At 38.7% G+C, this 13,997-nt stretch overlaps 1 protein-coding gene across 4 annotated transcripts; it reads right to left on the bottom strand.

Annotated features, from left to right (window-relative positions):
• Positions 1–2,279: 2,279 nt before the first annotated feature.
• Positions 2,280–13,110, bottom strand: LOC111862951. Of its 4 annotated transcripts, none has more exons than XM_023848842.2 (3): positions 12,237–13,110; positions 11,554–11,840; positions 2,280–2,412 (listed from the first exon to the last, which is right to left on the bottom strand). In XM_023848842.2, exons 1-3 carry the CDS (start codon positions 12,400–12,402, stop codon positions 2,329–2,331), a joined length of 537 nt encoding a protein of 178 aa, XP_023704610.1. In that variant the 5' UTR covers positions 12,403–13,110; the 3' UTR covers positions 2,280–2,328. The 4 variants fall into 4 exon arrangements, with proteins under 4 accessions (XP_023704610.1, XP_033606756.1, XP_023704612.1 ...); XM_033750865.1 differs by having other exon boundaries at positions 11,554–11,773; XM_023848844.2 differs by lacking the exon at positions 2,280–2,412 and adding an exon at positions 9,975–10,053.
• Between the last annotated feature and the right edge of the window lie 887 nt (positions 13,111–13,997).

The following is a 13,997-nucleotide window of genomic DNA, read 5'->3' as shown; positions in this document are numbered from 1 at the left end:
TGCACAAATGCATCAACCTCGTATGTAACGTCATTTTCATTCCTGAATTTCTCTGATATGGACATTGAACGTAATTTAGAAAGTGTGTATTGGGCAAGTAACAGGAAACAGATGAAGATAACTGATTACTGTACTCGTATCTAGGTACAGTAAGGCACAACAATTGATGTAATCTACTGTAATTTGGTGAGTAGGCCTACCTTTAACATACAGTATTAGTATGGTGTGTTTTGTCAGTGAAAAGCGCTGCAATATGTCTTTGATATTACACATTTGGGCAATTCCACGTTAATGTTACATTAGTCTGTACTTAATTACGTATTTCACTAAAAAATGCAACATTTTAACTCGGTTTTTGGTAGATTTTTACATGACTAAAGGCTACTGTGGAAGTGCCCATTTCGGTTACAACGACATTCGTTTATAACGACACTATTTTTAGGTCCCTTTGATGATGTTATAACCAAGTTCTACTGTATAATAATATAAAACATAAAATACAACAAAGGGTAAAGATTTCAAATTAGATTTCTGACACTTCAGTAGCCTCACAAGTAGGAAGCATTACAGGGCACATAACATTCATACCAAATTTTCTGTGGGGAAACCTGCTGGAAAGTGGATCCTAGCAAGATGGAACACCTTATGGCAGAATAACATTAAAACAAGAGATATCAATAAGCAGATATTTGGATCAAAGCTCGATTCAACTGGCTATACATCACATCGAACGAACATCAATGTGACCATGACTTTCAACCTTCACATTCTGCTGCTGCAACACTGCTTCTTAACATTCAATCGGTCACTTAATGCATCAGCTAAGGTTTAGGACCACAACAAGCAATAATGTCTCTACAACAAAAATTAAGGACAACTGCATTCGCAGACGTTATATATAAGCACACATAATCTTTAAGAGCAATTAAGAGCAATATAATCTTCACACTAACAGAACAGAATGGAAATACTAGGCAATGTTATAAGTGCATTTCCAGTAATATCAAGGGACAATATTAATATCTGATGTCTAAATTAATTCCTTTAAACTAAATTCCATCATTACTTCAGCACAGTTGTGGGATGATAAGATGCTCAATAACATGCTTCATAAACATTAATCAAGACAAGGGTAATCTGTCCAACATACTCCAGTTAACCTCACATCTCAACCTGCCACTGAATACTTACTTTGTTCCTATCACTAGAATAATCTGCTGTACATAACCAGCATCAAACTCAATCAAATCTAAAGAAATCCAGTCAAACTCTACACACTACTTGGTAACTGAAGAAAGCAGTCTTCTGGGATTTGGCACCGTGTATATGTGGTGTTAACCGACGTTTCGGAGGAACGTATCGCCTCCATCTTCAGGGTAGAAGAAAAAATATAAGAAATCTGCAGACTGCTATGCATAGCTGTCTATATTTCCACACAGTCTGCTTTTACCAGTTCTCACGGTCTCTTTGCTTGCAGATTTCTTATATTTTTTCTTCTACCCTGAAGATGGAGGCGATACGTTCCTCCGAAACGTCGGTTAACACCACATATACACGGTGCCAAATCCCAGAAGACTGCTTTCTTCATAGTCACCACCGTGAAAGCCTCAAATCTTACTTGGTAACTGTCATCACCTTCCACAATGTGCGATAACACAAGAAACACTACTGTACAACCGACGTGTTTCACTAACATGGCATAAATAATAATACTAATTGTACAATTAGTACCAGTGGATTCAAGGGAAATTCGTTTACATGGCATGAATACTACTCCACAGAAGCCCACACCAACATAACTTTTATTTTCCTGCAATAACATAATACTGCATGATGGAGACAAAACCTGTCACACTGTGTTCATGATTCATGTCCCTGTGCATTCGGGCAGGGAAGGGCCTGGTTCAGTTACCTGAGGTTATAACTGGGGCATAATATCAATGACCAAGACACTGCAGGTTCATGCTATCAGAAACATTTTGCACACATCCAACTCTTCAAAATTCCCCAAGGACCTAAAACTTAACAAAACTCTATACTTCACAGTGCTTAGTATTCCTGAAGGTTGGTCTGATTTACTTATGGTAACACTGGAGGTGTAGGGAACTGCATATAATTTTGGAGTTATATTACCACTCTTCCACACACTGCCCTGCTTTCCTGAGAGATGAACACATGGTTTTGACCATACTTTCTTTTTGTCTTTCTAACTACATAATTTACCACATTCAGTCTCCAGCCATGTACAACACAAGTAGTTATTTCGTTCTTACCTGCAGATCATGGTGCCAGCACATAAATGGAACTCAGATATTCAGACCCATAATGTTATGTGAGGGGACGTGGATTCTCCTGAACAGTAGGCGCATTCCACATATGTAGGATCAAATCCACTCCTCCCTCCTGCACCCACTGAAACACATTGTGCACACCATTAAAGATTTGATATGATCTTATTAAAGATGAACAGATGGCTAGTAATAATTAGGCCATGCTCCTCACTATGCACACATTCTACTTGCCTCCAAGCTGCCTCCGATAAGTAGACTGGTCATCTGTCCGTTTCGGTGCCTATACCCACAAATTCCCTATACTCAACAAGCAGTCCCAACGTTCCAATATATTGAAATAACAAGTAACCTGTATCCTATAACAGATCCCATCTTACCTCTCAATTATCTGTCCCTATCATCTAGAACTACATTCTTCACTTAAATGAGCAGGTAATATCAGTCTGTAACCGAGGCACTCTCTTCAGTTGAAGCATCGTCTCACTCCACATTCTGGCACAGCTCGGATAGATTAACTGGTGCATCATATCACTATGTATCCAAGAGCGATTCTATGTTTCAAGATATCTCACATATCTAAGTATTTCTAATACTTATTAACCTTTTCACATTCCAAAAAATCTTCAACCTCAGACACTTTACACAATATCCCCACATTCAAAACTGCATGATATATAAACTTCGATATTCTTCAAAACTATAATGTAATATAAACATAATATAAACTTATATAATGTAGACAACCATGCCTATCTATCAAATTTCACAACGTCCTATGATTCACCAACTTACGGAAAAGAATTACTCTCAAACAAAACAAAGTACCTTGCTCCCACTTCTTTTTCCTCCTGGCATTCTGGACCACTTGTTTGGGTGTCTCATTTACATCGACTTCTAATAGGTTAAGTTGGGCGAGTTTACATCTCCACTTTCACGGGCAACTTACACAACCGTCTCACACAATTTTTTGCGGCTGTCAAGAGATGAACATGAGCAGTCTTTCTGTGTTTTCGACAGTATATCTTATATGTAAGATCTGTGGTTTATATCTTATAGTTTACCTTATGTGGTTTTCATCATGCCAAAGCGTCCTGTACCGGTTACCAACATACTGACGTGCCAGCATAAAATTACCCTAACTGAAACGTATGTACGTCTGTTAACATTAATAAAAAAGGAAGCACAACAGATCATTGAAGGTCGCAGTGCGAGGGCCACTTTTATGGCTCACCCCTCATACCATTAATATTATGCGCGAAAACGTGGATTCTGTTCAAGGACACTTTCAGGCAAGCGCCATAGCTCAAACGGTTAGTCGCTAGCAGCCCCGTGAAACTCCCATGTTATTGGTTGGCAACATGGCCACCATGACACCTCAGTGCAACGCTGCTGCAATCTATGTTCAGCTTACATGACTAAATTAAAAATGACCTCCAGGGCCGAGAGCACAATTGGTAAGAAGGTACGCTACCTTAGCAACTATTTTGAGTGCTCCCCCCTCGCCCCCCTCAAAATGCATTTTTCGCTACTAGCAATAAATACTTTTAGATCTCTTGTACTGCAGTCTCTCTTTCCTTCTGGTGTTCCCACTAATAACTTATATGCATTCAATGCCTCCCCATTCGTGCTACATGCCCTGCCAGCCTCATCCCCCTCGACTTGTGATGTTGAACACAGTTCAAAGTATTCATTTCCCCACCAAACTATTTCCATTTTTGAACTGTGTTCAACGTCACCAGTCGAGGATGATGAGGTTGGCAGGGCACATAGCACGAATGGGGAGGCGAGGACTGCATATAAGATAATAGTGAGAACGCCAGAAGGAAAGAGACTACTGGGAAGATGAAGGCGTGGGTGGGTGGACAATATTAAAAATTATCCTAGTGAGATAGGATGGTATAAATTGGATTGGACTGATCTGGCTCAGGATAGGGACCTGTGGAGGGCTCTTGTGAACATAGTAATAAACCTTCAGGTTCTACAAAAGACTGGAAAATTCTTGAGTGGCTACACAATTGACAGCTTCTCAAGAAGGGCTCAGCTCCATAAGTAAGCTTAACGTCACTTCACCCATATCCTTTGGGTTGGATCTGAGTGAAGTTCTATTAAACTTTGTCCCCCACCCCTTTCCAAAAAAAAAGTAACAGCGGAATAAGAGCCTCTGCAGCTCTGGAGTACAAGAGATTAGGTTGCAAATTAATTATCTGGAGAAAGTTTGTCACCAGTGCCTGGAAAGTCATAACCTTTCTTTCACATGAAACACCTCTTTAACCAAAGGCACTGAACATTGTGAACTGTGACATACATGGAATACTTCTAATTTAACTTGTCTCATTTTGGTCTGTCACACTATTAATTACAGAGTAGATAATGAAAAGTTCAGTCCAGTGAGACATACGAGTTTACAACACTTCAGTCCTCATTCGCCTTACACAGCATGCACGTGAACTACACTACTAATAATAAGAACATAAAACCAAGAGAAATAAATGACATCTCCCACCATCAGGAGGAAAACATGACCCAATGTCAGCTCAAGATATTTTAATACAATAACTGATTGTTTACATGGAAATTTTAATACAATTTTAAATACACTGGGAGGCTACTGTATGGAAAAGTGAACACCATATTGCGTGCAGTGAAAAACCCCAGTCAGAATAACCAGGAAATACACTAAATGAAACTCATCACAAGTAAATCTACACTTCAAGAAGCGCCATTGTGGGTGCCTAAGATAAACATCGGAACCAACCATGATAACAAAATTTATATAGACAGCATTAGTCATATCAAAAGTGCACATTGTTAGAATATCTTATGTGACAGTGTTTCCTTATCGTAGTGGTGCGCCTCTGAGGATGATTCTTTTGAATCGAAACATATAAGGCGAATGAGGACTTAAGTGTTGTAAACTCATATGTCACACTGGACTGAACTTTTCATTATCTACTCTGAAATACCTGTATTCAGGAAAGCTGAAGGTGGGAAAACTTGAAAAAAAATCTGTTTCCATCAGTGATACATATATTAAGCCTCATAATTTCCTCATAACTAGGGACCGGATTTTAATGCAAATGCATATTTCCTTCTTGCTATCAGAAAGTATGCTCGTTTAGATATATGTATGAATTACTTCATTTCTTAAATTTTGGACATGGTTTGATGGTGCATATAAATGCATATTTTGCCTGTTTTATGAATAAGCATCATATTTTCGAAGATCTCTACTTATACTGCATATTTCCTTTTAGAAAAGTTTATCATATATATTTTTTAATTTTATGTTCAAATTTTCAATCATGGTCGTGTGTATACAATTTTTATGTTCTGTATTAGAATATGTTGCATATTTGACTTAACATTTCATCATGATTCATGTTTCTGATGCAATACCCAGGACGGGACTTCCCCGATCCCTCTACTCGTAACTTGCCTCATCCGCGTACCATCAAAGTGGCCACGAAGAGAACAGTCCGAAGCGTTCACATGCAGCCGCTATCAATGTAATACTATTCAACCGATAAGGGACTTCACTTATTTATTTCTGAAGTCTCCATGAGGTTCGTTACGCTTCTTCATTTGAAGCTGGGGCCATTCACATTAGTGGTGACTAGTCTGCAGTTAAGTTTGTTTAGCTTTCTGTAGTCTTGCCGACAGTGAAAGTAAGTCAGAAAACTAAATTACAGCTGTATCAGCGGGAGTTCGAAGGAGAGATGATAAGCACGGATAACGAAATTCTTTATTGCCGAGCGTGTGAGAAAACGGTTGTGAAAAACACTTTCAAGTGCTTCAGCATTTGAACACTAATATACACAAAAAGAATATTAAAATTAAATCCACGAAAAGTGCTCCTGTTCAAAAATTGCATAGTGAATTTTCTAATAATAGTTTTTCAGTTTTCCTTTGATTTATGCGAAGCCTTTTTGGCGGCAGATATTCTGCTGTGGAAACTAACCAATCCTGCTCTGAGAAATTTCATAGAGAGGTATACACAGTGCAAAGTGCCGGACGAATCTACTGTGGGCAAAAATCACATGAAGCAGTGTTACAATCTTACAATTGAAAGCATTAGAGATAAGATTCAAGATAATTTTGTGTGGGTATCAATCGACGAAATGCAAGATTGTAGGGGACGGTTTATTGCAAACTGTATAGTTGGATCCCTTAATAAGAATGAACAATCTACCCCACATCTTCTTGCGGTAGAGCAATTTGAAACCACAAATAGCTCTGCAGTTTCCAAATGACATTCAGTATGAGCGCGTATTGCTCTTGTGACTGATGCTGCAAGTTATCTGATGAAAACCGGTACTGCTCTTAAAGTTATATTTCCAAATATGACACATCTGACTTGCCTTGCCCCTGGGTTGCACCGTGTTGCAGAAACAATTTGTGCAAATTTTCCGCTTGTTGACAAGTTGGTGTCTTCTGTGAAGAAGGTATTTGTTAAAGAGCCATACAGAAAAGAAACCTTTAAAGCAGTAGCACCGAGCGTTCCACTTCCGCCAGAAACAATTTTAACACGCTGGGGCACATGGTTTTGTGCAGCTAATTATTATACCAAACATTTAGAAACAGTTAGGAATGTCATGAATACATCTGATCCCAAAAGTGCAGAATCAATTCAAATTGCCCAAGATGTACTAAAAAACGCAGATTTAGAAACTAATCTTTCCTATATATCTGCTCACCCCCTCCTTGGTGTCTCCACCTTATCGTGGTGAGGGGGTTTGAGTATGCCAAGGACCCTGAGAGCTATACCAGCGGTAGCGTAGCTACTGGCAGGGCCTCCCTTGCTGGACAGGTCAAAGGGTAGGCATCAGACGAAGAGAGACACCAAAAACTGATGTCGGAAGCAGCGTCATCAGCAGCGACTTGAAGCACAGAGCAAATGATGCTCGAGATGGTTCAAGTTCGTATAGCAGCAGGCGTGACCAGAGTGGTTTGAACGGCTGTTGTACTGCGATGTGGAAAGCAAATGGAAAAACTACCACATTATCACTTTTCCTGGATAGTCTCTTTCCAAAAACAGAAGATCGCATTAAGTGGAGAAACTGTTTTGGAAGAGACTGTGGACCTGTCGTCTGACAGATTACTGATGATGATGATGATGATATCTGCTCACTTCTCTCATCTTCCATCCGCCATTTCCTCACTGGAGTCAAGAAATAGCAATACTACTTTGTATCAGTCGTTAAGTGTGTTCAAAATCACTGTTTCCAAATTGAATTCGGTTCCTGGAAGAGTTGGTGAAGTAGTAAAGGGAAAAAGCACACTGCATTCTTTAAAAAAATCCAGGATACGAACATATCTGTGAAACTGAAGAAATTTTAGCAGGTAAATGTACTGAACTGGCAAGTAAAAAATCACTAACAGTGGAGCAAATAGCGGCTTTTGTACATGCGCCCTTAAGTTCCTGTGAAGTGGAAAGAAGTTTTTCCCGCTATAAGGACATCTTATGAGACAACAGGAGGTGACTAACTACGGAAAACCTAAAATATTTAGTAATTGTGAACTGCAGCAGAAGAGATGCTGAAAGTTCAGAGAGCTAAATGTGAGTACCACTGGTTTCCTAAATTTACAATGAAATATGTTGGCTTTGTTGCATGATTTGCATTTAAGTATAGCTTTTGGTTGCAGGTGAATCATTCATAAAATGAACTTAAGAATTGATTTTTTGGTCTTAAAATAATGTAAAATCAATTTTAATATTTGGTATAAGTTTTTATGTGCATATTTCAGTGCATATTTTGGAAATTTTTCATGCATCAATGCATACATATTTAAGGGATTATTAGGGCATATAAATCCGGTCCCTACTCATAACTTACACTTGAAAGCCACAAAGAATACAGTTTTCCCGTTACATTTAAGTATTATAAATCATATATTGTAAGAAACAATACTAATGTTCCCATTTCTTATTATTTTCATTACAATGATGGAATTCAAGAATGTGAAATACACCCGTCAACAAGATTAAGACTGCATTTAACCTTTAAGAGCCTAGCGACGCCATTTGGCGTCATTAAAATGAAGTCAAGGGGACGAATGACACCATATGTCGTCGCACAGTCCAAGCGTGCGGCCGTCTTTTTAAAATCTAATTTTAAGTTATAAATTCTTTTTCTACTTACATGATTTTTGGTCACCATCTTTATAAGTTGTCTCTCTTCCCACCTGCATCATCTAACGGAATGTTGGCTTCGTGTGGAAATCTTGGAAACATCCAAAAATCCAGAGTCCGACGTCACACTTCACGCACTTTGTCCGGACGGTTCTTCATTTCCCACGTGAAAAACACACACAACACCTCAATTACGAAGTAGAGGAAGTTGGCCAGTGATGTGGTTTGGCCTCCTCTAATAGAGATATCTCCGATGAAACGGCAGGAGTTCGACCCCTGGGCCGTTGATGGCGAGGTGAACCCCTTCCAGCATGTTCCGCACAAGAGCGAGACGAAATTCTCTGTGTGACAACAGGATGTAACTGTTCAGATCCAGGAGATGGAAAAATAGTTTATTTGTCCATTTCCAGGTTCGATGACAGATGCTATAACTGCTTGCCACAGTTTGCCCACAGCTCCACCTGAATAATTATTCACACTCCTCTTGCCATGCTGGTGTGGTGGTCCACAGGTTGCCGACGAAGATGATGGGTCTTCGTCGAAATCCATTTATGAATCACTTTCCTCAACGCCACTCTCAGAATTGTCAGTAAAACAATCTGATTCGGAGTCATTTATGAGTTGAAAAATGTCTGAATCTTCCAAACGAGACCACGCCATGGTGAGCTGACAATATCACTGTTCTCGCTGTGAAATTTTGAAGCTTGATGACACTGCTTGGCTGTGGTATAAAGATGATAGCCTTGAGAGTTGTGATACACTAACCGAGCAGGGTCAGTACAAAGAACTTGTTGTGTATAAACAATCAACGTTCTTATAAACGAAGAGATACTCGCCCCTCATCTCTGCATTACGCCCTCATCTCTGCATTACGAACGAAGCTACTATGTGTATAAGCTTCGAGACATGCAAGACGAAACATGTCTACATAACCATCCGCTGTGTTGCCACATCTACATAGAGCATTCTTAGTTCCAAGAACTATATGAATTCTTGTAGACAGATGACAAATTTGGAATTTTATACTTGGAATCAGTCTAAAAATTTTTACACATTTTATATAGTCTGTAAATTACAATATCTGTTCCTATATTCTTTCTAGAAAAAAGCAGCGTTTATTTGGTTCGTTTATCACAAAAATTGTAGAAATCACAGCAATTTTAGGAAATGATTACAGTTTTTATTGCTTTAAAATTGCGGGTATTTAAATCAAATCCGTCCCGCTGCCATTACCGCAATTTCAAGGGCCGTCACTTAAAGGTTAATGATATAAGAAAATCTGATATATTCATTCATTCATCTTCACCAGTTCCGTACTGGGCAGAACAATATTGCAGAAATAATAACATATCTTAAAGAAATATAATGAATACTGAAAATTGGTATCTGTTCACATTCCAGTTCAGTAATGGAAAGGTTTACATGGCAAAAGTAACACATCTTACAAAAGAATGTAATGAATACTGACAATCTGGTATATATTCATCTTCCAGTTCAGTACTGAATATGATTATATAGCAAAAATTAATAATATATGTTAAAGAAATGCAATTACTATTGAAAATCTTATGTTCATGTTCACCAGTCCAGTACAAGTAGCATTATATGGCAAAAGCAAGAGAAGGAATGCACCTGTAACAGAAGTGAATAACAATGTAATGAAAATGAAACAGGTAAAGAAATTACATAAATAGTCCTACCCACATTCAATTCTGCTTCTTAGAGTTTCCAACTGAGGTGGATAACCTGAACTTTGCAAGTCAATTATGAAGTAATGCCTCTTCATTCTTACCTACACATAAAGAAGACTCATGTGTGTCAGAAAACAATTTCCCATACACTCGATTGAAATATAATTTCTTGAAGATAAAGGCCAGAATGAACTCTTACCCAGTCAAGTTCTAATATTCTGAGATGAAGGAAACATGTTTGCACAGAGGCAAAGAGTTGGAGCTCAAGTTCAAAATAAGTTTCGTGTATGTAATCGAACTGTGGGTGACCATGTTTTCATTCACTGCAACATGTTGGCAAAGCGGGAAAGAGATGCAGCTCAAGTTCAAAGTAGATTTCTTGTGCGTAACTGAACTGTGGATGACGATGTTATCATTCACTGCACAGTAGTTTCTGTTGCTGCACTGCAACTGCTTGTCACCAGGGATACTTTCTCCAACTTACGAAACATTTAATGATGCTCATGTGACTAGTTGGCACACATATTCTTCCAATAATTTCATAACTACTCTCTGTCAATTTCCAGGGCTAGTATGGGCAGGCCATTACAAGGCAAAAATGAAGAAGCATTACTTTCATAATGACTTACCAATGAGACAGTATCTTCATCTTCCTCTCTGTGGCCCTCTGCCTGGCTGCTTCAGTCATCAACCTGTTTCTTCGCTTACACCACCAAGGAATGTAAATTCGTATGAGACATCTCACAATACTATCTACTATTCATTGGTGGTGAAGCGAACAGGCAGAACACCTAATCCATTTGAAATCAATGGTGCTCTTGATGGCAGCTGTGATATGCTGCTCCACTGAATTCAAGTGGGTAGCCTCTGCCATTATAGACTCCATCAGAGTTACAGCAGTACCAACAGTCTCCACCAGCTTCTCAGATGGATAGGTGAGAGACTGTTCTGTATCACTGCACTCCTTGAAATATATGAAGACATTGGCTGATAGCAGCACTTCGGATGTCAGGCATGTCTTGCATGCATCACAGCTGACAACACGAAGCACCTGTCTGACAACAGAACCACTGATGTGAGCTACTGAGAGCACTTCCATGTCCCCATCAGGTACTGCAGGACTCCATGTCCATCTGTACTTGCTCAGCAACATGGAAACTCTCAGGCACACCAGCAGGGGTTTCCTTGTGGAAGGATTTCGTGAAGCAGCTTCAGGTGCCCTGAAAAGCGACTGTAGATTATCCAGAAGAGTAGAACCATCATCCTTCATTTCCCCCAGTCCCCTAAGTGCAAGGCCATTGATGATGCTAGTCTTCAGGGCATCTACAAACCGTCCCACAATTGGGTTATTATTAGAACCACAGCACTAACAAATAGCCCCAAATGTGTTCTCCAGGGGGTCCTGATTCAGGTTTTGGGTGTGAAGGTACTGAAAACCCACCTCTTTCAGTGTCCTCCACAGATGCTGGGCAGTAGTGATGTCAATCAGCCACCCATTCTGTGAAGGAGGATGATGAAGAAAGGCAGGTTTGCCATCCTTGAGGAAGATCCAACTCTTTATCCCCATACTTGCCCTTTTCCAGAGCTCTATATCGGGACTGCTGTCACTGAGTGGGCAACACAGTGCTTTCCGTCGGCCAACACTTGTTCCACCACTGAAACTATCAAAGAGGTTGTCAACCTCGCCAACAAACACAGCTGTTGCCATGTATTCGCTGCTGCACAAACCTGAATGGGAGGGGAAACAGAAGTTAGTGTGCCTCCTTACATTGTGAATTACAGTTTCTTTACACTGGAAAATAACACATTACTTTCCAAAGGACTAACGTTATACAAAACTTGTACATTTCATTACATTATTCCTCATATTAAAATCTTTGCCATCTAATTCACCTTAATCATATCACAGACAGTGTCATCTGCTTTTCAAATATTTCTTAATTATCCTAAAACAGTATCTGTGACATATTCTACATAACTTGTATATTGATACAGTTTCAGAAGTCAATTCAAGTCAGATGATAATGATGTTTGTTTAATTACAACTGGGTTCTGGGGCAGTAACTTTAAAAGTAGTCCTCATTATTAGTCACTTCATTCATATAAGAAACATATAGTGCTTACCTGTAGCCACTAGAGCACTGAGGCTTTCTGCACATCTGTTAAGGTGTACCCTTTCAGCTGTAGTGAAACCACTTTCAGAGAAATGTTTGTTGCACAGAACTTTATTGTGTAGCATTCTAGCAGAATCAGTAGTACAGGATAACCCAACTCTTCCTGCCCATACCATAGCCCTGTAAGAGTATTACATATTGTCTCAAAACCTTGAAATAATTCATCAGTAAACATTACAAACATGGTGTAGGTGCTACATTACATCATGTACTAAAACAGATATTCATTCATTTATTTACTTTCCATTAATCCTTACATGGGTGGAAGAACAGTGGATACAGTAATAGTCAAAGACAACAGGACAAGTTCCATCAATAATATAAATAAAAATTAATTATATTTAACCCATAACAATTACACATATTACCAACGACAAATCACAGTGAGTAAATCATTAACACAGTTTTCAAATATGTACGTGTATGTGAAAGAATGCAGCACACTGACACAAGACTACAATAATGAAACATGAAAGTATACTACTAGGCAGCCAGCATATAACAGACCAAGATCATTAATTAATATTGAAGTTAAATTATTCCTCCAATGAGTAAAATAGACTTACCCTTTGGTACCTATCTTTCACATAGGATTTTATCAATGCACTGGCCTTACCAACTATTCCATAAAATTCTACTTTAGACAGAGAGAGGCAGATAGACAGATACTGACAAAGTCAAAAGTTTTCTTCAAATCACAGAAAATGCCGATGAACATTACTGGTATTGATGTTGTCCAGCTATTGTTCGAAAATAATTATTAAAAGAATCTGTTATCACATCATGATTATCAGTTAACTTCCCATCAATGTTTAAAAACTGTACACCTGCATTATTAATTTTGCTACCTGTGTCTGATTTTATAATGCTCCAGGTGGTTTTCATTTTGTTACTAGAATTAGAAATTAATTGATTATAATGAACATTTTTAGCTCCTTTAATAACACTGGCCAAAATATTACAGTATGTTTTATAATATTATTTCAGATCTGGCTTATACCGTGCTGAATCCCTGGGAGAATTGAAGAATATCATTCCAGTTTCTTCACTGGAAGACGTGCATCCTGGAGCAAAACACTTCTTTTTCCTTCCCATTTATATTGCAAGAAACAATACAAAAATTACAAAAGAATCACAGTTACTCTCACTTTCTTGAGATTCTACGGTCCTTCTTTAGGCTACACCGAAAGATGCTTAAAATACAGAAATACGATTTAGATTAAGTATCATAGTAACACTGACGTCATGTTTGTTTCTAATTTCACTGGGCGTAGTAAGCATAATCCATATACATAAGTAACACACAGATGTAAATTCATGCCTAAATGTCGACTCTCGTTTCACAACATCAAATCAAAGGTCCTACTTACTAATTAATCTAATTAATTGCAGGACATACCTCAATGGCGACCACGTATCATCACAAACTACGCAGTCTTACTGAGCCACCGACCAAAACGCCCAAAACCTTCAACAGAAATTTAAGATCCTCTGATTGGCTCACACTTATGCAATTCGATTAATTGCGACAGGTGTATTATGATCGATTCCAGTCATTTCCAGACTATCTAGTTCATGTAGCTGAATAGAGATGGGTGTTCTGCATGTTTCCCTTTCCCCAGTGGGAGTTTCACCCCCCTGTTTCTGACTATACAGCCTGCTCCACATTAATTCTGTTCTGAATGTAACATGTGTTCCACAGTCCCAGAAC

The sequence above is a fragment of the Cryptotermes secundus genome, unplaced genomic scaffold (genome assembly GCF_002891405.2).
Source record: "Cryptotermes secundus unplaced genomic scaffold, Csec_1.0 scaffold841, whole genome shotgun sequence".
Taxonomy (NCBI): domain Eukaryota; kingdom Metazoa; phylum Arthropoda; class Insecta; order Blattodea; family Kalotermitidae; genus Cryptotermes; species Cryptotermes secundus.
Note: the sequence above shows the minus strand (reverse complement) of the source record. Positions and strands in the feature narration are given on the sequence as shown.

Excerpts from the sequence above, each read along its gene's own strand:
- LOC111862951 (XM_023848842.2), bottom strand. The coding sequence starts at position 12,402 with ATGGTATGGGCAGGAAGAGTTGGGTTATCCTGTACTACTGATTCTGCT. Across the intron at positions 11,841-12,236 it reads CAGTGCTCTAGTGGCTACAG|GTTTGTGCAGCAGCGAATAC; the intron begins GTAAGCACTATA and ends CCTCCCATTCAG. Across the intron at positions 2,413-11,553 it reads TGTGGAGGACACTGAAAGAG|TGGGTGCAGGAGGGAGGAGT; the intron begins GTGGGTTTTCAG and ends AATGTGTTTCAG.